Below are 25,105 nucleotides of genomic sequence, written 5' to 3' on the forward strand. Positions count from 1 at the left end.
TATGCTGTTCTTGTCTGAAATGTTAAAAAATCATGTTATCACAAGGGATTCTATAGCATGATCTTACTTACTATGGGGATCTGGGCAGATCAGAAGTAGCATGTGCTGTTTCCTGACTATGGAGGTGGGCAACTATTGTCCCCATCTTCAAAAGGGGGCAGGGATAAGACCCAGGTAACTACCAGTTTGTAAGCTTGACATTGATACCAGGAAAGGTCCTAGAACAGATAAATTATGCAGTCAGTTTGTGAGCACTTAGAAAAGGATGCTGTGATTATTAAGTCCTGGTATAGATTTCTCAAAAACAAGTCATGCCAGACAAATCTCTTCTTCTTTTTTCTTTTTTTCTTTTTTTTGATAGAGTTACAAGCTTGGTGGATCAAGGGAATGCTGTGGACATGAGTCACGGATTCGAGCACCACATTGAGCAAAGGATTCCTGCATTGCAGGGTCTTGGACTAGATGACCCTTGTGGTCCCTTCCAACTCTACACTTGTACGATTCTATGCTTCTACCGATGGGTCAGGACTTGGAAATTGTTACATCCAGTGGGGCACAGCCTTCCCACTCAAACTGTCAAGCAATTAAAAAAAATCCTCAATATCTCAAAGCCAACCACTTTTCCTTGTCCCCTGCCCCCCCAATTTTCTACTTGCACAGAAGCCTGTAGACGTATTTCTGTTAAACTCCCGTTCTCTTGCCTATCAGCTCTCTGCAGCACTTTGTCAATCCTACTTCAAAAGTATAGCAATGGCAAAGAGGCATGTCTCATGTGCATCTAGGCAGAAAAACCATGTGACCAATCAGACTGCTGGGTAGTCAGTCCTGATAGGAAGACTCTTACTTCATTTGTTGTTAATGGTGCCTGTTCAGCACAGCCACTATAGCAGATATTGAAGGAGTCAGAACTGCTTCCAAAACAGCATTAGCTTAGCATGTTTAGAGCTGTTTCCCTGAAGGCAAGAGAAGCAACAGGGTGTGTTTCCTACTTTGAGGAACTCCACGCCACCCATGGTATTTGTTTTGTGACCTTGCTAGAGAGAAAGAGCAAACAAGCTCTCTGTAATAAATATCTACTGTTCTACTTAATCATTCTGCCTCTTTTTAAATTGGGGAATTGGGAGGCAAATAGTGGTTGGCTTGTGTATGTGTTGGAACATACTCTGTATTAACTATTTCCCTCAAATTTCCAGAAAAGGTGTGTGGATCTGCTTCCAACAAGCCTCTCCTCTAGCAGGGGATATATCTTGAATGCATAGGAATGAATAAAATGCTGTCACTATATTTCCAGCTTGTTCTTAGTAAGTTTGTCAGTGAATTTCTAAAGTGAGACATTTGAGCTCTGTGCCTGTCTGGACACGACTCTGCAATAGTCCCCAAACCTGGAAGATAGTGTCCCAAATCTCTGATATAATAGAGGCCAATTATGATTAGCCCGGTGTGATGAACTCCACACATGAGCAGAGATTATTACTACTCATTTTCAGAACTGAGCTACACATTATAATTATGTTCTGTTGTGCTCTGATGTGCCCTAGCCCAAATGAAACAATCATTATTATTTTTTTATCTATTGGTTGGAACACTTTGTTCTTTTAATTTAAAAAAATGTTTTGGACAATGCAGAGTTGGTTTTTGGAGGGAGGAAACTGCACGCACCTGAAAGCAAGTTTTTCTCACATTTTAAAACTTTTTAAGTGTTCAGGGTTTTTTTTTGGGGGGGCAACAGATGTATAGATTTTAACCATACAATAACTGAAAAGATTAGGTCATGTGGTATGGTGTAATTTCTAAATAAGAGGTATTAAGTCAATCTTGTCTAAGAATCATACTTGGGTCCTCTTACCTTGAAGTTATTTCCCTGTCCCCAAATATGCAGAGAATAACTGAGGGAGGGGGCGTTTTTTAGACAAGAGGAGACAATGCACATGTGTGATTGTATACTTTCCTAAATAAGTGCTATACAAGTTCTACTAAGATGAAAACATTAAGGTTAAAAATAGCAGCTCTACCAACTAAAAATGTTACTAGCTACCACTGACACCTAAACCAGTGTTTCCCAACCGGTGTTCCGCGGCACACTAGTGTGCCGCGAGACGTTGCCTGGTGTGCCGTGGGAGGGAGGCGGGTGAGTCGGGCGGCGAGAGGCGGGGCGGCGGTGGCGAGGAGAGGCCGCCCAGCGCGGGGCTCTCGCCGTCTGCCTGCCTGGCTGCCTGCGTGGCGCTGACGTCACGGGGCTGTAACGTGCCCCACATAGGCACACGCGGGGCGGCGAGCGAGCTCCCTCCCACATCCCATCGCCGCTCGCTTCGGCCGGCCTACTGGGCTGTCGCAGGCGGAAGGCCTGCGCATGCGCGAGGTTTTCGCGCCTTCGGGATTCCCTTCACGCCTTCCTCCTCCCGGGTCCTTTAGAGCGCGGGAAGCGGCAGCGCAAGACCGGCGTTGAGCCTGGTAGGTATTGCGCTTGCCAAGGCAGTCATTCGGGAAATGAAAACTTGCAAAGCAAGCAACCAGTTCAATCTGAAGTACGTGTATGCTTAATATCCTGTATCTGAAACCTGTTCTGCCCCCTCCCCCACACTTGGTGCCATTTTCATCTACACATGCAGCAGAGTAAGTTGACCCAGAATAGTACCAATTCAGATGGCAGATGGGAGAATGACAGTGCTGAATGCTTTCCCATGTAGAACAGTCCCTGCAAATAAAAACCTAGCATATTTGGAAGAGGGATGCTAGCCTAACCATTACCTTCTATGCTGTTACTATTTTTTTATTTTTTTTTACATAAGTAAAAAGTGACCTTTCCCCATCTGGCATGGTGGTGTGCCTCGAGATTTTTTTCATGAAACAAGTGTGCCTTTGCCCAAAAAAGGTTGGGAAACACTGACCTAAACCATGTAGCAGTTGCAGTGTTATATAGGCCCTGGGAGCCCAGTGTCCCAAACTCCACTCTGCCATAAAGCTCACTGCATGAGCTTCAGCCAGTCACTGGCTCTCAGCCCAACCTACCTCACAGGGTTGTTTTGAGCATACAGTGTGGAGGAGGAGAGCCATATGTATGTCACCTTCAGCTTCTTGGTGGAGGAAAGGTGGGATAAAAATGCACATTAAAAGAAAAATGCAGGGGGGGGGGAATAAGCACCAACACAGAACAGAGTTTTGGAGGGAAGAAGATTCAAGAAACACCACTGGGTGTTATTTTATTTTTCAGTTATTCTTATGATTAGGAAGCATCCTGATCCACCTCAGTTTCAAAATGATAATCAAGACTGGCTTTATTTTGAATTGTGCTGTGTGATGATAAAAACCTTTAAAATTGCCAATAGATTTTATACAGGGCGGAATGGGCATGAACACCAAACAGGCTGCTTAGAAGAAACAGCGAAAACTCCCCTTTAAATAATATGCAGAAAGGACAGATCATCCACATACTGATTACCAAACAATACTGTACTTCAAAAGCATGACCACCATTTGAAACCATATTCAGCAGGGCCCCCAGGTAGCCACCTTTATGAAGATGGGAAATTGCTTATTTCACCTGCCAGAAAGGTACCAAGAGCAACTTCATTATCTTTTGCAAGGACCCACAGGCATTTCAATAAAACCTCATGATTGGCCGTATGAAAGGCTACTAAAATACCTAATAAAATCAGCATGGATAGTTGACCCCTCTCCACTGCCAGAAGGATAGCATTAAACAAAGATAGGAAAGAATTCAATAGTCATAATGCAATTACAATGGAATGAACATAAAACTGTGCCATCTCTGCTGATGGCTGTACTTTCACAGCAGGATTACAGCTGGCCAAAGCAGGGAAACAAGTTGTTCAAGTGTGCATGTGGCTGGTGCTAAAAGCCCATGTGTTTATTATGATGTCACGATGCAAATTTATGCACAGAACAATCTTAGGCATCCGCAAAACAAAGCAAAAAACCCCATGATTCCCAGTGCGCTCTGGTTACTTTTTCAAGGGCTGCGTGAGCCCAGCTGCGTCTGAGGAGTTATGCAAACATCACATAGGGGAAACTGCATACGGAACTCTATTCTTCTGCAACGGCATAGATTAGTTAAAACTCTCAAAGCTGGGAAACAGTGATCTAACTGGGAAAGAAGCACACATTCGTAATCAGTCATCATCCGCCCTGCCCGCAATGAATTTGACAATACATGTGGCCAAATGGATTGGTCTTACAGTAAAAAAAAAAAAAAAAAAGGGTAAAGGAACTCTGACAGTTAAGTCCAGTCACAGACAACTCTGGGGTTGCGGCGCTCATCTCGCTTCACAGGCTAAGGGAGCCGGCATTTGTCCACAGACAGTTTTTCCTACCAATTTCAAAGTTACTTATTCTCTAGCAGGTGTCCATAGGATTGCAGTCATAGAAACCTAATGCCAAAAACGGTTCATTAAGTATCCAGGTAAACTGTCTCCGGGACTTCTGGCAAAGAGAATTCTCAGATGATTTCACATTTCTATTTTGTATCCTCAAATCTATGAAGATTAGTATATTTTTATACTAAAGGTAAAGGGACCTCTGACCTTTAGGTCCAGTCGCAGACGACTCTGGGGTTGCAGCACTCATCTTGCTTTATTGGCCGAGGGAGCCGGCATACAGCTTCCAGGTCATGTGGCCAGCATGACTAAGCTGCTTCTGGCGAACCAGAGAAGCGCACGGAAAAGTTATTTACCTTCCCACCAGAGCGGTTCCTATTTATCTACTTGCACTTTGACGTGCTTTCAAACTGCTAGGTTGGCAGGAGCAGGGACTGAGTAATGGGAGCTCACCCTGTCGCGGGGATTCGAACCGCCAACCTTCCAATCAGCAAGCCCTAGGCTCTGTGGTTCATCAAGAGGTTCAATGCTATCCTTTGCGCACTGAATCAAGACAAAAGATGTTTATCACACTACATGTGTTAATTGGTTTACCAATACCAGGATGCCTTTGTTGTCAACAAAAGTTTGCCCCCTGAACGGCCCAAAATTATCACGGTCTGCATTATTCAGCATTTCATTTCCTTCTGATCTCATTGTTTACTATTTCTTCACCCCTATACAGTCATACCTCGGGTTGAAAGAGCTTTGGGATAAGTATTTTCAGGTTGTGCACTGCAGTGACCCAGAAGTAACAGAGCGCATTACTTCCAGGTTTCGCCGCTCGCGCATGCGCAGACGATCAAAATTACATCATGCGCATGTGCGGAAGCGGTGAATCGCAACCCACACATGTGCGGACACAGGTTGCGTTCGCTTCTGGGTGTGAAAGGAGCTCTGGAATGGATCCTGTTCACATCCAGAGGTACCACTGTACATGCATACACACACACACACACACACACACACATATACCTGTAACTAAAAATATATATTTAAAAAATGTATATCCCACTTCCCATCATACAGGCCTCAAAGTAGCTTACTACAATAAAATATACAAAATACAAAATAATTTAAAATCCCCACTCCACCAACAAAAAAGAAAAGAAAAGCATCGGATGAAGTAAACTTCAGTCCATGAGAACTTATGTCATAATAAATTTGATAGTCTTTAAGGTGTCACAAGACTTTGCTGTATTTGGTAATGGCTGTGTCCTAACGTCACAATTCCACGGGTGTTGGGGTACCCTGAGTTCAGTGGGGCTTGATCTTTAGTCACTGAAGTCACTTTAGGACTGAAGCCTAAAGCAACAGGACATCTTTATTTTGATTGACAAGTAGTAACTCTTTCCCACCACCAGGTAACAATGCTGTTCATTGTCAGTTCATCACCATGTTATGTTCTTTCTGTAGCTGGCAGTGACACAATTCATATATTAGGAATTCTATGTTCTACTGCTGCCTGAGTTCTGGAAGGAAGACCGCTGCTGAAAGGCCCATTTCCACCTGGCCTAGGGGGCAGGGCCCAGACTCCAGAGTGAGCTGAAAGAGGCTCCTGGGAGGTCACTGGGACATTGCTGGAACAACTCTTGGGTTGCGGCAACTGGCTAAAATGTTTTCAAATGTTTTAAATGGTTCTAATTTTGGTTCCTCTGTTTTGTTTTTGTCGGGTTAGTGTTGGTTAAATGTTTAGTTGGAGTTGGTGGTTACTTTGAGTATAACTGTAAACTGTTTGTTATTATTGTTATTGGGTTTTAATTATTTATTTATTTATTGGTTTGTTTGTTGCTTGTATAGGGTATCTCATCTTTTAATGTTTGATGTTTTGTTGTGTCTTATTTGTTGCAAGCTGCCCAGAGTGGCTGGGGAAACCCAGCTAGATGGGAGGGATATGAATTATTATTATTATTATTATTATTATTATTATTATTATGCAAAGTAAAAGAGGCATTTTGACAAAGGCCAACTAAATCCACTCAAGTATTAAAGTCACAGTACTAACAAGTTGCTTCAAACGTAGCAACTTTGCACTTAATTTCCCCCTGAAATCATCCTGTACATGTCTACTTGAACATAAATCGCATTAAATTCAACAGGGCTTACTCCCAGGTAAGTGAGTGTATTGCTTTTGGCTACATTGCCCTGTTGTTAAATGATTGCTTCACGTTGCTGCAATACATCATAGTCAATATTACCAGTATTTTTATCTCTCTAGGTAAAACATATATGTATATGTTTGTGAATTTTTTTAAAAAATGTATTTTGTCATGAGGAAAGGAGAGTTCTCATAGATCAGAAAGTCTGAGAGAAAATAATTACATTTTAAGCAGGGTGCATGCTAATACTGTTTTCACAGAAGAAAATTAGCCCCATTGTGATTTGTCGTCTTGTCTAGGAAGTTATTTATTCCAGCCTTTCTTTTAATGGGGTAAAATCTATTTTGCAAGCTGGCATGTGAGTTGAACTGAATTAATGCAAACCCATTATTTACATTTCGAGATACTTGTCTTTGCTGTGGCAGGGCATATGGGAAAATGTTAACAATTTCACTGGTGTTGACTAACAAATCAAAACTTTCAGGAGGTTTTTTTTTAATACCCTGACTAATGGAGATAGATGCCTAACACCGCTCCCCCACTGTTTTGTGTCTCACAGACACAGCATCTGTCTTTTTTGCCATTGGAAAAACAAGATTCATTAATAACGTTGCTTTCAAATGATGTATAGCCGAACATACGTCCTGCAACACAATCCTTCTAGAAAGCAATAATCAGACTACACAAACAACACTCCTAACAAACACAGGGAAATGTCTGGGGGCCATGACCTAGTGCTAAATATATGTTAAAAAAGGAAATTACACACAAACCACATGTGTAACTCTAAACCTCCTTACAAGCTGCTGCAATCCTTTTCTGACATACCTGGGCGTAAGACCCATTCATCTTAATAGGACTTACTTCTGACTAGATATGTATAGGGTTGACTATAATATCTGGATTCCTCTTGATTACAATTATTTTGATTACATTTTGATTACAGGGATCTACAAGAACTTGGGTTCTGCAAGAAGTGGAATGTTGAATATAGTTTCTTTAATTTAATTTAATTTTAGCTTAGAATAGTAATTTATATCCCACTTCTCTCCATTAAAATTGGACCCAAGGTAGTTTACAGAAGTAAAAACTTTTTTTAAATATGACACCGCATCACGTTCTGTGTAGATCAATAACATACATGTAAAAAACACACGCTACACCGCAAAACTAAATGCAAGTTACAAAATACAAAAACACAATAACAAAATCCAGACACCATTGTGAGCCTTTAGTTAGGAACAGCAACTGTGTTGCTGTATACATTCAAGTTTATTTTATTTTTTTAAAGGCTGCTTGAAATGTATAGAAAATTACTGAGACTGAAATTCTATACACAATTACCCGGAAGCAGAATTTGTTCAACTCAAATGGAATTATTTCTAGTAGACACATATAGGCTTCCACTGTAAATCCTCAAGAATTGTGCTCTTTAAATTCTGCTTTAAATGCAGGAGCCAGCCAGGTCTTTTCAAAAAGTTCATCAAATGTTGTAGTACCAACAGAAGCAAAAAAACAAAACAAAAGCAAAGCAAAGCATTGTTCAACTACTGATGCGGAAAGCCTGGAAAACTTGTACCAAACTTACCAAGGCAACACGGTTTCCCCCAGGAGGCATGGTTAATCATGAAGCAAATTTGAGATATGAAGGGCTTTCTTTCCTGGTTCCTTGCTACAAGAAGCTTTGTCCTTAAATCCATCTGGTTGTGCCCTGCGCAGCTCAAGACCAGGGGTTTCCTTTTCTGAGAAGGCATATTTCATGTTGGTTTCAGTTTTATAAATGTTTCCCTTGGCTTGCTTTCGCTAGGCCGGCTGCCACTTGTTGCAATGGTAACAGGGGAAGCCAGGATCTGCTTTCTGCTCAGTCGGCTGGAATGAATAATTAACTCCCCCCCCTCCCCTCATTAGCATTCCATTCAAGCGACACAAATGAAGCAATTCATTTCTCTTTTTTGTCCTCAGAAGCTCACTGGATTAATGAGGGTTATCTAGGAGATAAGGCCCAGGCCTGCTGATTTCATTTAGCCTGATTGGTTAGAAACGGTGTATCCTAAATGCAGGGCCCCATTTGCCTGCATATCAATTTTTGGCTGCTGCATTTTTCAACCTTCTTCTGGCAGGAGATCTTACATTCAGCCAGGGAGGATATCTATCTGGCGGACGCCGCATGAATCTTTCATTTTTGCAACTTTAATATTTTATGCTGGCAGTGTTCTCTGTTTATAGGTGCTTTGTGGAGCCACGTGAAGGACAGGTCTAGCACCAGAAAATGCCCTTATATGTAACTTCCTCCTGGCCAATTTGGCACTCCTGCCGGTGAGTTTGCACCACAACTGAATTCACCCCTCCAGCAGCTCACCTGCTGAAAGGTTGGGTAAAAGTGCCTCCACCTCACCTCACTGTGGACATAAACCACTTACTTTTCTGTAAGCTGCTTTGAGACATACAGTGAAAAGTGGGGTATACTTTTTTAAAAATAATATGTAGGATAAATAGGTAGAGGACACAATCTGTATTGGCCTGGTGTGCCATCCCCAATGAAATGAATGGGAACAGCCCAAGAGTATACTTGTGTTTTTTAATGGATGCTGCCTTATATACAGTCAGGCAACCAGTTCACTGAATTATTTACTGCAGTTTGGAAGATCTAGGAGACATCTTTCTCAGTCCACTATCTGTCATCTTTCGGACCAAAGATTGAACCTGGGACCATCACTTTTGCTGCTTCCTTCCAATTTTTGGGTTTTTTCTATATCTTTTCCAAAGGTTTTGCAGTCCTCAGGTGCACTAGATCAGAACACTCTGTTCCTTCTGATATTCAGCAAGCCTCATCCCTTGTAATGTTTTCAAGAGCACTGAAGACCAATTTCTTCTCAAAGACCTTCAGTGGTTAAAGCATACTGGGGTCTTTGTGTTGTGGGTCTCCTGGATTTTATTGTTGTTTTTGATGTTTTTAGCTTTAGAGCAGCAATGGAATGAAGTTTTAAACTACGGTATTTAAATATTTTAAAATATATTGAGAAGTTGCTGTCACTGTCCTTTTAGATAGAGTTGCAAGTCGCTTTGTGGAAAAGATTTCTTGAAAAGCAGGATATACATTTATGTGAAGCCATAAAATAAACCAACATTTGATTTCAGAAACCCTATTTCCTTATATGGGGCCAGGACAATAGCAGCTGGCTAGAATCAGAGAAGAATCTGGCACGTCAGGAACAGCATCTGAGAGAGTGGAAGAGGAGCTTGGAGGAATCTTAGCAAGTCAAAGGGGCATGGCACTATGATAGAATCTCGGCAGAGGTGAAACCAAAGAAGAGGAAGAAGGGTGGGACCTAGTAGAATCTAACAGGTCTACCACAAAGCCTATGACAAAACCTTGGTTTTATTGCCTATGCAGAACCTATATTAACTAGGCCACATATTTGTACATAATAAGAGAAAGAGGAAGGAGCAAGACTTACAGGCTTTATGGACTTAAATATCTGTTTGCTTGTTTTTAAATCACAACTATGGGGCAAGTGAAATAGCATTATTTTATACACCCATAAAGTAGAGTCTGTAGGACTTTATGATTTCTGCCATAAATGTCAATGGTGATCATCCTATCATCCAAGTACAAATGTTATTACTGAGCACTGAATTCAGGGCCCAGCATGTGCGTAACACTTATCGCTGCAAATATCTGGAGCACTGCCTGGTGCCATCTCAGAGCCCACACATTGGGGGCAGAAAGAGATATCCAGGGCTGAGGTAAGGCTGTGTAAAACATTTTGCCTCCAACACGAGGCAAAGTGCTCCTTCATGGGTAGGAGAAGCAGAATGAATTGTGCAAACTAAGCCAATTTATACAGAACTTCCTTAAAGTAAAATCTGGTGTTTGTTTACTTATTCTGTTAATAATGTATACTGTCTTAAAGGTTGTCAGTGTTCCATTAGCCAGACATCATCAAATGGCAGAAGAGGCAAGAACAATTCCCAGGCTTGGATTCTTCTTCTGAGCAGCTGTACACTACTAGAGCCTAGACTGCCACAGCAGGTTTCTCATGCACCCCTCCTTCTGTGCAGGCTTCTGTTTACATTAATTACACAACCAAATCCTTTTAGTGTACAAAAATTGCTTCCTTCTTCCCACAGATGCTTTGGCCACTGTCTAGACAAGGATTTGAGTACACTGATCCTTGTGTTTACCACTACTCCAGCATTAACATTGTGCAATGCTGTTTTTGTCTTCATGTGCATCATATATGAGAAACAAATGTCTTTGCAAGGATGGGCAGAAGGGAGATAGTGGTGGGTTGCTGGATGACTTGATATATATTGGCAAGGGTTTCTCAGTTCCAGTTTAGCAATAGCAACAACAGAAAGGCTTTTTGAATCCAAATAAGGCTGTTGGAATCCCTGATTTGTATTAATTCAGATGCAGATTTGTATACTAGCAGCCTCCTAGCGAGTGTTGCTTGGGAATTCTAAGACACACACACACACACACACACACAAAACCAGGGCAGGTTTGAAAATAGTGATTAAAAGGTTGAATCTGCTGACTTAGTTCAATATGGTGTCCTATTATATCTTAACATAGATGAAAACATGCTCCTTGATCTTGGGTAAAGGTAAAGGGACCCCTGACCATTAGGTCCAGTCGTGACCGACTCTGGGGTTGCGGCGCTCATCTCGCTTTACTGGCCGAGGGAGCCAGTGTACAGCTTCCGGGTCATGTGGCCAGCATGACTAAGTGAACCAGAGCAGCGCACGGAAATGCCGTTTACCTTCCCGCCGGAGCGGTACCTATTTATCTATTTGCACTTTGACGTGCTTTCAGACTGCTAGGTTGGCAGGAGCAGGGACCGAGCAACGGGAGCTCACCCCATTGTTGGGATTTGAACTGCTGACCTTCTGATCGGCAAGTCCTAGGCTCTGTGGTTTAACCCACAGTGCCACCCGCGTCCTTGATCTTGGGTACCATTGTGCAAATTTAGTTACAATATCTTAAGAGAGCTCCAAATGCACAATGAAGAATTTCACGACCATTATAGTAGATATGCAGGTCATCTCAGTGTACAACAGGGTAGAATAGGAAATTGGCTGTGCCCCCTTCAGCTGCCATTTTTCATCTGGCTGCACACACCCAGGCTTTTTGCAGGCTATTGATGGTAGGGAATCCCATGAGCAGTACTTCCACACATATTTGGTGGGTGAAATAGAGAACTTTGAACTGGCTTTTTGTGTGTTTCTGCTGAATCTTTGTTCATGAGCTGGCACAGACTCTCCCCCTGCCCCTATCCCTTTCAAAGTTTTCTGCTGCCTGTGGAAGCTGCTTATGGGCAAGGAGATCCTGAAAACATTTAACCTACCTCTTCGAATGTGCAGATTTCCCCTAAAGTCCATGCCTGAGTTGTGACTCAGGATCAGGGACATGAGAAGAAGCATTTCATACATTTTAAAATTTCATTCACTTTCCTTTTTTAAAAATGATTTTAAAAAAGGAAAGAAATAAAGAGACACTTTACAATGTTCAACACATTATATGGGGTATTAATATCAAATAGAATTGAATAAATAAAGCATGTTTTATTCCACAACCATCTTCTTATATCAAACAGTCTTATCTAAACCAAAGGCAACCGTCTCCCTTCAGCCTTCTTGACAGATACAAATAACTGCAGTCTGTTAAAATCTTTGCTTTAATTTAATCAAAGGAGGTATTTATGAAGCACTTTGCAACCTCCCAGAAGTCTGTGACACAGAAATTGGGCTAAATCAAATTAGCATTCTATATAAAGAGACTTGTGCCTTAATGATTGCACTCATAAGCCATTTGTACAAAAGAGGGCAATAATTTCCTTCCATGTTATAGTTCTCCATAATAAGTAAGAGAAAGAGTAAATCAAGTCAGCATTTATTGTCTGAAAAGATAAGGCACCTGAAATAGCCTCTGTTTATTAATTTATTTTTCTCCTGAAAGCCTTTAAATTTAATACGAGCCATTTAATTGTCTAGTAAACATTTCTTTTCTAATTTGCTCACATCACTTTAGCAGAAATACATGGCACGGGAGAAGAATGAAATGAATGCCAAGGTCCATGGACATTCCCTGGTTCCAACTGGATCTTTGTTACATTTGAATGACATTCTATGGTTAGCATTTGTGAACTCTTACAGCCCAGAAGCTAACAAAGGGGTCGCTTTCTCAGGTTATGTTATGATAAAGGAAAATGAATTATGATGTATATGCCTTTTATCAACCACTTCTGCAGTGAATCAACGGCTATTTAACTGTGATGACTATCGATCAGATACAAGGCACTTGCATTCCTCTACCACCTCTTGTGTATGCTGATGCTCTTGCAGTCCCCACCCGCTTTGGTTGCTGTTACTCCAAGCCTTAATTCCCAGAAAGCATTCTCCTGTAAGTTGCTAGGAGCTGGATAAAAAGAGTCTGGAAGGGTAATCCCAGAAATATGTTTGGCACATGTACCTTTAAAAAGCTGTAGAAACCATTGGAAGAATAGCTGTTCACTGATCCTTTGTATCCAGCATGCAATTTCTTTGGCGCATTCCTGGCATTACTCGCAGCTCGTTTGGCACTTATGGGCCCACATCAAAGCCCTCTCTGTACAGACATTTTTAGAGCTCCTGTGATGGTAGTGGCAGGCTTTGGCCCTCCATGCAGGGGCGAAGGAAGGGGGTGCGGTGGGTGCGGTCCGCCCCAGGTGTCACCCCTGAGGCGGGTGACAAAATGCAAGTTGGCACTCACCACGGGGCCTGCAGTGTGCCCGAGCCGCGCGTCTCTCCTGGGAGAGACGCATTGGCTTGGGCGCACGCAGGCTCTGCGCTGTCCAAATGGTCCACCCGTTGCCTCCCCCTCCAGCTGTAGGATGACTGAGTGGGAGGAGGCAGGCAGACTCCAGAGGCCCCACGGTGCGCCCCGCCCCTATGGGTGGCTTGCCCTGCCCCTGGGTGCGTCGCCCCACACGTCTGAGCGACTTCCTCCACCGCTGCCTCCATGCACCATGTACGGATTTCAGTTCCACAACCCATCATTCAGTTTTTCTAGTATGTTAAGTCACACAGGTTTTGTCCATGCACACAGGTCATTATACAGATGTTCAAACCAACAGGTAGAGACTGGGCATGGAGAGGGAGCAGAGTCTACTGTCTCAATCCTTTGCTCCATGCATACAGTACAGTATCAGCTAAAATGAATCTCTGCGCAGAGATGGTATGACTGATACATCTACTGAAACTGACCCGTTGGTCACTGAGACCAAATTAAATGCTACCCCAAGAACTACAAATAATAATTTAAACAAAAGGGAATCTCTAAACCCTTAAAATAAACAACCTAAGTGGAAATCCTATACAGGAGCTGTTTGCTGGGAGCTGTAAGGCATGGAGGAACCACCACTATACTGGCAGAATACAAGCTGTGCTAGGCCAGTGGAAAGCACACCAGCAGAATACCTCAGGTATGCAGGTGGAACAAATGTACATCCCCTGCTATAATGGGATCTTCACAACCTGGTTCAGTGACAGGGAATAGTTTTTAGCCTGACAGCCGCATTCCTTTTTGAGCAACCTTCTGGGAGCCACTTGCCAGTCATGGGTGGGGTCAGAGGCTAAAGTGGGTGGAGCAATGAATGTCAATGATCTTTTCCTACAGTAGGCCAGCATCTACACACACTCATATTCACACTTCTCTATTCTCCATCCAGGCAAGCAAGAGGCTCTATCAGTGTTCAAGGACACATTCCAGCCAAGCAAAAATGTTTGTCGTGCAAAGCAGGGCCAGTGAGGAGGGTGATAGCCTGGAGAGAAGTGGGGTGGCCTGGGAAAAGTTCCAATGGCCAGATAGGGTGGCTTGGAGAGACACACTTGGCCTGAGGTTTGTCACCTCTGCCTTAACTAACAGGGTAGTGCCAGCCCAAAATGTTTTGCTCTTTAACTGAAACCTAGATAGTGCCTCTTGCACTTAAAAAGTATTGCTGTGCTATTCAGGCACTGATTTCTGCCTACATCTATTTCCATTCCTCAAACCCACACCATGCTGCTTGAAACAGGTCCCTTTTTTCTGCCACAGTACTGCTCTGGCCCTGAGCAAGGGTGCATCCACGAAGAGTGAATAAAAAAAGGAGGAATCATACAATCATGTATAGGTAATCGCTTTCTTTTGTTAGCACCATCCCCTGGAAACATTCAATTATGGCCTGCATTTCCAGTGTTTTCAAATGACGCTTCATGAACACATGAGAAATCCAGGAACAAAAAAACAAAAACCAGCACAAAATTAAGCCATATATATTGCACAAGGCTTGATCTACATTTCCTTCTGTTTGGCACTTTCTGTCTTCAGTGACCAGTTTGCTAGGCTTAACTCTGCACGGTAACCCAAGGCGGAAAAATTCCCTTGAACCATTCCTTTAATTGCACACCACATTTTTAGGGTCACAGATAATTAAAGTATTTATTTCATCATGTTGTGAACTTTGAAGTTTGCCGTTCAAATAATGAAATGCATATGAAGCTGCTACAGATTCATTTGTTCCCCAGAACCCTGTTAAAGATACCGAGCCAAGCCAGGATTTCTCAACAGTTTCTTGCCTCAGTGTTTAAATTCTCCAAACTTTATGCCTTGTTTCAGCACTTTGTGAAGTTTTATTACTCTTGAAGGGCAGGACGCACTATACTTTGCACGACAATGGATGAATCCAAAGGCTATAGCAGTGTGAATAAATAATACAGCTAATAGTCCCAAGGACCTTAGAAGCAAGAGTGGCACCATTATCAGACTGCCTTTTGATAGCTTTCCCACATTGTTCAATAAAAGCAATTTGCTACTGATGGCTGGGGCATCCCCTAGTCACTGAAATAACAGGTAAGGTACATGATTCAATTTTTAAAACCTGTGCAGTTGCTCCATTTACAGTTATTGCTTGGAAACCTCATTGACACAATTCGGTGCTAAGGCACAGCTGTGTGTTTTCTCTATCCCCACTCAAAATTTACTGTAAACTGAGGTGCATCAGATAGAATGGGGAAAATACACTCAATTACAAAAGAAATGGATCAATCCGTTTGTTCTTTACTCCTCCGACATCATTAATGCATCATTCGGGGGAAAACATTACTCCCTAAAAAGCTTTAGAACGCAGTAAACTGGGAACTTCTATGGGACAGACAATCTACACAAGGTGTGAAATATGTGAGAGAGTCTCTCTATTATTTATTTATTTATTATTATTATTATTATTATTATTATTATTATTATTATTATTATTATTATTATTTAAACTACTATAGAACCAGCTCTGAAGTGGATTGAGCTGGTGGTAGACTCTTCCTCTAACACTGTTTCCCCAATTGAAATCATGTTCTCCCTCCAAAAGCTGCTATTGGATGGAGAGATGGGAATTACTGATACCATTGAAAACTAGTCTTCCTCTCCTAGCGATGCAGGAGAAATATGATTCCATTCACCATTAAAAGTGAATGTATCGAATTTGAACTTTCTGAAACATGAGAACCGAAACAGCCTCCCTTCAAAATTTGCAAGCATTCAAATTTTGCAATGCAGTTCCCCAATTAAACAATGTTTACAAAAATGGTTATATTAGGTGACAGTATGCAAAACAATAAAAATATTGGTGAAAGCAACATACAAAATGCATTGTATTAGGAGAAAATGCTTGAAAAAATTTGTACAGTAATCAATACTGCATACAAAAATGTGTTGGCAGGGGTATTTTGCACTAAAATGCTGGTGAATTTTCACAAGGACTTACAAAAAAAACGGCAAATAGTTGCAGAAATATGCAGAACTGGATTTTAGACTGGAAAATTGGCAGATCCTTCCATCGCTAGACTTGACAAACTTAGATCCATTATTTTCAGTGGGTCTGAGTCTGAATAGGACTTAGTCAGACCCACTGAAAGTTCATAAAATACAACCCCATTATATTGTGCCTCTTCCCCTGGCCTGGCCAATAGAAGTTTGAAGAGGAAGCACAGATTTCAGCTGGAAAACTGGCACATGGACTTAAAACTAACCCCCAATCCAATTCATGCCTCCTCTCTCACCCAAGGCTCTCAATGCCTTGCCCCTATGTGGCATTCACCCTGAGACCTATAAGTGAGAATGGATGCACAACTAGGAAACACATGTGTTTTGCAGAAAAACTTTTGCCTAAGAGTTGGAGGGCAGGAGTTGCTGACAGTAAAAGGAGACAATCCAGGGTCTGGAAGGACAAAGCAAAGACTCTCAGGATGCTCAGAGTGAAAGGGCAAGAGAAAAATGAAGATGATGATCAGGGTTGTGGTAAATAACAAACTGAATGCGGTGCATTTGTCCTGCTTCCCAGAAACACGTTATAAAAACATGGCAAATTCTCTGTAGATGGTGCCTCTAGAGACGTGATAAAAGCAATGTGTTAGCTTCATAAATAAAAGGGAACATTATGAAAATCACTCTCCCACCTCTTCAGTTTCAAAATTTCTGATCTTTCACCTTTCATGTATATTGGAAAGAGGGGGTGGAATTTATTTATGGGTGCTTTCCTATACTCAAAAGCAACCTTTGGATCTGTGAAGCAACAGGAAAGCCTAGTGATCAAGGACTCAGAGCAACAGCATCATGATTCTTTTCTCTGGTTTTTGCAAATACAGCTACCATGTGCCACTCTCTACTATGTGCCATAAGAATATACTTTCTTGGAAGTTTCTTTATCTGCCGTGAATCTGATTAACCCTCTCAGGCCCAAAGCTATTGAAAGTGTTGGCACTGTGGAAAAGTTCCATATGACTGCTAATATCTATCACTTCCAGATATTCTGTTTCATGGCAGGTGGTACTTACAAACCAGGTGGTTTTCTTGACCAATAACAGTAATGGAGAAGGTCTTCATTATTCACCATAACGGATTTCTCTCTTTTGTTTTGATTGTGGTGGCATTTCTCAGTGTTACCATCTTTATGAGAGCATTGCCCTCATAAATAAAATAATATTGGCACTCTGACCCTGGAAACTGCTAAATTTGGGGGAGTAGATGGAGAAAGGAACCAAAAGATTGCCACGTCTTAGCTGATGCTGCAGTTGTTGCTAGGCAGGGAATAGCTTCCCAGGGAGTTCAGATGGCTGGAAGGCCTGTTGTAAATTAAAAACTTAAAACAGGTCAATTAGGCTGAGTGATAGGATTATGTGCTCAGATTTAGAAAAACAAAACACCAATTTAGAGGATAAGGCACACTTGCTGTTCCCACTCCTATGGGCAGTTAATTTGAGAATTTCAATTCTTTCCCTCCTTTCATAGCATTACTGTTTATACCTATAGCTTTATACATGTACATGGCACTTGGCAAAAGCAGACAGATTCCGACCCCAGAAAGCCTAAAGTCTAAGCACCAAACTAGATGAGAAATGAACGGTTTCCCTGTGTTTTAGTTGGGGTATTTGGTTTGTTTTATACTGAAATGCTGTTGCAGGGGACTGTGGCATCAATCACAGCAGTGTGCGGGGATGTGTGCTTAAATTTCTCCCTGTGGATCTGTTGGTATTAAAGGGTTAAGAAGCTCTAATCAAGACGCTCTAATCACTGAGCAGCTGGAGGTCGTTAGGCTTCCAGGCATGTGAGTTTGTATAAATAGTCAACTCACTCATGTGTTTGCCCCCCTTTCCCCCTTCCTTTCTTTGGAGCGTGTTTGCTGAAATGTGTGATTCTTCACCAGGGTTTTTTGTTTTGTGTAAATAAACCTTTTATTTGAGTTCCAAACCGCATGCTCCAAGATTCCTTTATTGAAAAGATGCTGACTCTCCAGCCCTTCTTGAGCCGCTGTGCGAAATGCTCTGCTGTAATGGGACATTGTGGTATCGGAAGCGCACTGGACATTTGATTAGCATTAAACTAATTAAAGTTTAATGGGACAGGTTATGGGTGTTTGTACGTCAAGGAGATAAGGAGTGCAGTTCAGAGTGATTTATGCAAGGACTGGAGCGAAGACAGAAGCGGTTGCCGACAACCAAAGCCTTCAAAGCAGCTTGAGTCCTGCAACGTGCCTAGGAAAAGTTTTAAAGAGGCACTGCGCAGTTTGTACTCGCTGGAAGACGCCTTATTCCTCGAGGAGCCACCTCAGCAGCTGGGAGACGGTCTACAGGTCTGTGAGTATCGTTCCTAAGCCCCAGGGAGGATGGCAGAGTCCCAGGAAAGTTTTACTGTCCCCTTTACGCGACTCAATGGGAAAAATTGGCAAGATTGGAAGGCTAGAGTAAGGGTTTGGTTGCAAGCAAAAGAGTTGTGGAGTTGTACTGAAGCACCGCCTTTACAGGCAGCTGCAGACGCATCTGCAGAAGACAAAGCAGCAGCAGCAGTTTCTCAGAAACGCGACAGGAAAGCCCAAGGTCTACTAGTTTTGGCAGTGGGACCAGAGCAAATGCCTTATGTTTCTGAGTTAAAGAACACGCATGAGGTCTGGACGGTTCTGCAGCGGCTAAATTCCAGAAACACTGCGGGGGCCAAGATCCATGCTACAAGATGTTTGTTTGATTTACGTCTCCAACCGGGAGCGTGTGTGAAAGAACATATTGCCAAAATGGTGTCTGCCTTTAATCAACTAAGACAGCTGGGCATTCCTTTCTCTATGGAGCAGCAGTCATACATTTTGTTGTCTTCTCTTGATAAAAGCTATGAGACTCTAGCTTTAACTTTGGAAGCTATGCCTTCATCTGAATTAACCCTTGAATACATTTCTTCTCGACTTGCTGATGAACAGGATAAAAGGCAAAGAGAAAGAGGTTTGTCTCCAAAGGGGAGTTATGCTGTGCTTAAGAGTGGGGATGCTGAGTTTGAGAACACAGTAAATGCTTTCGCAGCTAGACACTGTTTTCGCTGTGGTTCCTCTTCCCATTTAATCAGGAATTGTACACGTGAACCTGGTCAAGATAGCACCAAGGCCGTTGCCCCTAGTTACCAGACAAGGAGTTCCAGGGGACGTCGAAGAAGAGGAGGAGGGCGTGGCTACTCCCACAGCACACAGCACATGGCTTCAGCAATGGCGTTGATGCAAGGGCGTGGCCAAGGCAGCAATCTACGCTGGTTGATCGACAGTGGTGCATCTCACCACCTGGTGGCGCCATCTAGTGTCCGTTTGCAGAATTGCAGACATTTGCAAACCCTTAAAGTTGTGACAATGGCAGATTCAACTAAATGTTCCTTAGAGACCGTAGGGACAGTGTTTTTGAAGTGTTTGCAAACAGAAATTGATGCCTATGTGCTAAAGGGAATGAAGGGGTGTATTTTGTCTGTGTCAGAACTTGATAGAAATGGGTTTAAAACTGTGTTTGAAAATGGGGTTTGCACTATTTCAAAGAATAACGTATCTCTTTTGCAGGTGGAATGCAGAAATGGGTTATATTATTTTGAGACAAGTCCAGATGAAGTTGAACAGGTTCATGCTGGTTGTGTGAACTCGCCTACCCATAATTCTTGTGTTCATTTATGGCATCGCCGTTTGGGACATATTAATTTTCAGTATGTTAAAAGACAACCTGAATTATCAGAAGGGTGCAAATTGAACAAATGTGCTAAGTATTTGGATTGTACTGCATGCAAAAGGGCGAAGGTTCATAGATGCAGCTATCCCAGTTCAAATAGGAAATCTGACAAAGTATTCCAACTTGTGCATATGGACCTATGTGGCCCAATGCCTGTTGCTAGCATGGGAGGTTCGAGGTATGCACTGTGTCTTTCAGATGACAAAACAAAGGTTACATGGTTTTTTCCTCTCAAAACAAAAGCAGATACTGCAGAAACAGTTAAAAATTGGGTTCATGCAGTAGAACTTGAATTCGGTACTAGAGTTCTGGCTTTTCAAACAGATAGAGGGTCAGAATTTACCGGGTCTGTGTTGCAGAATTTCTTTAAGAAAAAGGGAATTAAGCATCGTCTGTCTACTCCTTATTCCCCCCAAGAGGGAGGCGTGGCCGAACGTAAAAACAGGGTTCTGCAAGAGTTGGCAAACTCTATGTTGTTTGATGCTAAACTCCCTCAAAGTTACTGGGCGGAAGCCTGGCAGACGGCTACTCATGTTCTGAACCGAGTATATAATTCGGTAATTGATACTACGCCATATTTTGCTTTATATGGGAAGAAGCCCAAAGTTAATTACTTTCGGGTGTTTGGATCTCAAGCCTATGTACTTATCCCAAAAGCATTAAGGAAAAAGGGAAGTCCAAGGGCTAGGAAACTCATCTTTTGTGGGTACGAACCACATGCCAAATCTTGGAGGTTCGTGAACCCAGATGGGGATACTACAAGAGTGGTCCTCAGTAGGAGCGCTGAATTTTGTGAGCAATCCGGATGGACTCACTTACATGCTAACCCTGACATTTTGAGAGATGATTTAGGCATTTATCCTGAGAAAGAAAGTCCAGAGGATGATGAGCCAGAAGGGGATGGTGCACATGGTCCAGATGCAGATTCTGATCAGGCACAAGGTTCTTCTCCTAAGGTAGAAAAGCCAGAATCTAAAAGTGTTCCAACATCGCCAGTCAGTAGGCCTAGCAGACAGCAGAAGCGAAGCAGGTCGCCTGCAACACCAAGTCCAAGGGAGGTATCTAAACGGAGGTCTTTATCCCTAGAGGCACGTCTAGACATAAAGTCTGAGACAGATTCTGACAGCCAACGGTCAGAGGGGGCACAAGAGGAGCAATTGCGCAGGTCAAAACGTGCCACAAAGGGCAAGCCGCCAGAGCGGTTTAAGGTGACAAGTGTGTACGTAAATATGGCACAGTGTGAGCCAGATAGCTATGTAGAGGTACAACAGCTTCCAAGCTCAGAAGCCACAAAGTGGCAGGAAGCAATGGAAAAAGAGATGGCTTCAATGAAGTCTCTTGGTGTGTTTACAAGTACAGAGCTTCCAAAAGGCCAACAAGCTGTAGGTTGTCGATGGGTATATCGTTTAAAGCCCACAACTACTGATGAGTTGCAATATAAAGCCCGACTAGTTGCAAAAGGGTTTTCGCAGCGCAAAGGAGTTCACTATTCTCAAATTTATGCCCCTACTTCAAGACCGGAGTCATTAAGAATGCTTTTAGCCTCTTCAGCTAAGAAGGGAAATAAGCTGTTTCATTTTGATGTCAATGTGGCTTATTTAAATGCAGACTTACAGGAGGAAGTCTATATGACGCCACCACCAGGTTTTGAAGGAGACAAGCCAAACCAGGTCTGGCGCCTACACAAATCCATTTATGGGTTGAAACAGTCCGCCCGTAATTGGAATTCCTGCTTAAACGATGCTCTAGAGAGCATGGGGTTCAGAAAGAGCGCAGCAGATGCGTGTCTTTATCTAAAAGGCTCGGGATGTGAACAAGAAGCAGTCTTGATATTTGTTGACGATTTATTATACAGTGGAAAGGACGATAAACTTGCACAACAATTTGCCACAAAACTTGGAGAAAGGTTTCAGATAAAATCACTAGGCAATGTATCTGTTTATCTAGGAGTTAAAATTCAGCAAGATGAAGATGGGAACTATTGGCTCAGCCAAGAAGCTAAGATCCAGCAGTTGCTGGAAAGGTTTAAAATGGACAACTGTGCTGGTGTTAAAACCCCAATGGAGTTAAGTTACACAAAGGATGCTCAAACTGAGCAACAGACAGAGTTCTGTAATCCCGGGGTTTATCAGTCAGCGATAGGCAGTCTACTCCACATTGCACAGTGGACTCGGCCCGATATAACATATGCTGTCAACATGCTGTGTAGACAAGCTGAAAAACCATCAATGCATGCTTGGCAAGGAGTAAAAAGAGTTTTAAGGTATCTCCAAACTACCAAAAGGTTTCGCTTAAAACTATCAGCAGAGGGCAGCACACAACTTGAATGTTGGGCTGACAGCAGTTGGGCTGATGCTGGACCAGATAGAAAATCAGTGTCAGGAATGGCGATAAAATTTGGAAATGCACTAATTGGTTGGAGATCAAGAAAACAATCACTTATAGCTTTAAGTTCAACTGAATCTGAGTTCAATGCATTATCAGATGTATGTAGAGAACTGGAATTTTATAAGCAACTGGTACAAGAATTGTTTGGAGAATGTTCCCTACCTATCAGAGTGTGGGAAGACAATCAACCTTGTATTAAACTAGCTAAATCAGGTCAATTCAAGGCACACACAAAACATTTGGATATCCGTTATCAAAATGTATGCCAAAGTGTAAAACAAGGTTTAATTGAACTAAAGTATTGTCCAAGCAAAGAAAATCTCACAGACGGTTTTACAAAAGCTTTGAGTCCGCAATCTCATAAATGTTTCTGTTCAGGTTTAAATTTGAATTAAGGTTGGTACAGCTCAGTGTTACGAGCGAGAGGGGGTGTTGGTATTAAAGGGTTAAGAAGCTCTAATCAAGACGCTCTAATCACTGAGCAGCTGGAGGTCGTTAGGCTTCCAGGCATGTGAGTTTGTATAAATAGTCAACTCACTCATGTGTTTGCCCCCCTTTCCCCCTTCCTTTCTTTGGAGCGTGTTTGCTGAAATGTGTGATTCTTCACCAGGGTTTTTTGTTTTGTGTAAATAAACCTTTTATTTGAGTTCCAAACCGCATGCTCCAAGATTCCTTTATTGAAAAGATGCTGACTCTCCAGCCCTTCTTGAGCCGCTGTGCGAAATGCTCTGCTGTAATGGGACATTGTGGTATCGGAAGCGCACTGGACATTTGATTAGCATTAAACTAATTAAAGTTTAATGGGACAGGATCACTCTTCCTTTCACCCCTCAGCTACTTTCGACCCACGGGGGGCAGATCCAATTCCTTTCCTATGTGGGGAGAAAAGTACCTAGAGGCTAGTTTGATTGGAAAAAGAGATTGCAAGGAAAGAGTTAAGCATGTCTTCCTCTCCCCACTGATACACTCTTCAAATTTATAGTTTTATATTTCTTGGTTAAAACTGGGACATTACTCCTGTATCTTGCCTAATTTGGTCCTAAATTTTGAAAAAGGGGCTTCAAAAGGCAGGGAGCGATAAAGGTAAGGGTAACAGGAAAAGAATATGCAGAAACGCCATTGTATTTAGTTAAGCTTAGTTTCTAAAGGGGTGAAAAGGGATAAACAGTTACGCTAAAGATTTGTGGGAAAGGTGTGCTGACAATTTGAAATAGCAGTGAATTAAATAATTTTAAAATTAAAACATATTTCAGTTCCTCAACCTGTGGGTCCCCAGATGTAGTTGGACTACAACTCCCATCATCCCTAGCTAGCAAGGCCATAGTTCAGGGATGAAGGGAGTTGTAGTCCAACAACATCTGGGGACCCACATGTTGAGAACCGCTGCCTTAAGCAGTCAGGAATATGCATCATAGGAACGAAGAAGCCACTCCTGCTGAAACTCACCAAAATGTCTAATAACTATCAGTTGGTTGTAAATGTCCTCTCTTTGGGCAAGCTGCTCAAAAAGGTGGTTGCTGCAGTGACGGAGCTTCATGCTCCAGCACCGGGGGATGGAGAGCAGGCAGGGGCGGGCAGCTGCGATAGCACGCTGCTGGGGGCGGTGCACTCCCCCCGCATTCCTCTTCCTCCGCCAGTGGGTTGCTGTGGAACTACAGGTGCTCTTTTTCAATCAATCAATCAATCAATCAATCAATCGTAAGTTTCATGTAATGTGTACAGGTAAGTAATTCAAAATGTATACAGGACTAGGAAGTATAACAATGTAAATCCAACACCAATAGACCAGAAACAAGAACCCTGGCACCTCCTCCTAGAGTTCACGTGGATGGATGGGGGGGGATCACTGTTGACATGATCATACTTGTGTGTTATGGGTACACTTAAACAATGTTGCTCTTGGTTGTCTTCCTTTTGAAGGTAATTATTAGTCATGGTCTCAGAGTGTGAGAAATGTAGCTGTCATGGACACTGAAACACAATGTTCCTGAACACACATTATAAACATGTTCCAAACAGCCTAATAGGGCTTTTTTCCCAGGGGGAATTCGCTGGAACTGTTTCGGAACCTCTCAGGTGGGTGCCATTGCCTTTCTAAGAGAAAGAGGGAGGCGTTCATGGTGAGTTCTGGAACCTCTTTTTCTAGAAAAATAGCACTGCTAATAGTCATTTGCTTTTGCTGTGCCCTTCACTAAGCTTACTTGTAATGTCCGGGCTTCTTTTCTGCCATGGCAATGTGCTACAATTATTTCAGGAATGCCTCAGCTGTCTTCCAGTTCTTAGTGAGTTCCACTGGAACTACTGGCACTCTGAGATGAATCTGATAAACTGGATTCATTTCAGTTTGCTTTTAGACCCTGTTTTGGCACAGAGCTGCATTGGTTGCCCTTACAGATGTCTGATACCAGGAGAAAGACAGGGAGATGCAACCCTGCTGAGTCTCATGAATCTTTAAGTAGCTTTCAATGCCACTGACTACTTAGCCTTCTGGATCGTCTCTCTTGACTCAAATATGGGAATGGTGTTTGGATGGTTCTGCTCATTCCTGAAGAGCCAACACCAGAAAGTGGTGCCAGAGGACAACTATTCAGCCACAAGTCATTTATATTATGGAGTTTCACATGGTTCCATCTTGTCCCACTTGATTTTTTCATCCAAGGCTTTAGAATAGGGTGTCCTCAATGTGTAGATGACACACTCTCTCCT

At 42.5% G+C, this 25,105-nt stretch overlaps 1 protein-coding gene and 1 long non-coding RNA gene across 3 annotated transcripts in view; one reads left to right on the forward strand and one right to left on the reverse strand.

Annotated features, from left to right (window-relative positions):
• Positions 1 to 25,105, reverse strand: part of LOC308586369 ((E2-independent) E3 ubiquitin-conjugating enzyme FATS) — a 150,160-nt gene that overhangs the window by 82,027 nt on the left and 43,028 nt on the right. Inside the window, exon 1 of one of the 2 annotated variants that reach the window (XM_081192882.1) lies at positions 8,061 to 8,279. The exons of the other annotated variant lie outside the window; for it this stretch is intronic. Within the exon in view, the coding sequence (XP_081049008.1) occupies positions 8,061 to 8,226 (166 nt within the window). The 5' untranslated portion in view covers positions 8,227 to 8,279. Of the gene's footprint in view, positions 1 to 8,060; positions 8,280 to 25,105 lie in introns of those variants that run through there. 2 annotated transcript variants of the gene reach the window in all.
• Positions 5,642 to 9,830, forward strand: LOC308586464. Its single transcript, XR_014007895.1, has 2 exons — positions 5,642 to 5,737; positions 9,611 to 9,830. It is a non-coding gene; the product is annotated as an uncharacterized lncRNA (long non-coding RNA).

Source organism: Podarcis bocagei (assembly GCF_964188305.1).
Source record: "Podarcis bocagei genome assembly, chromosome: 4".
Lineage (NCBI taxonomy): Eukaryota > Metazoa > Chordata > Lepidosauria > Squamata > Lacertidae > Podarcis > Podarcis bocagei.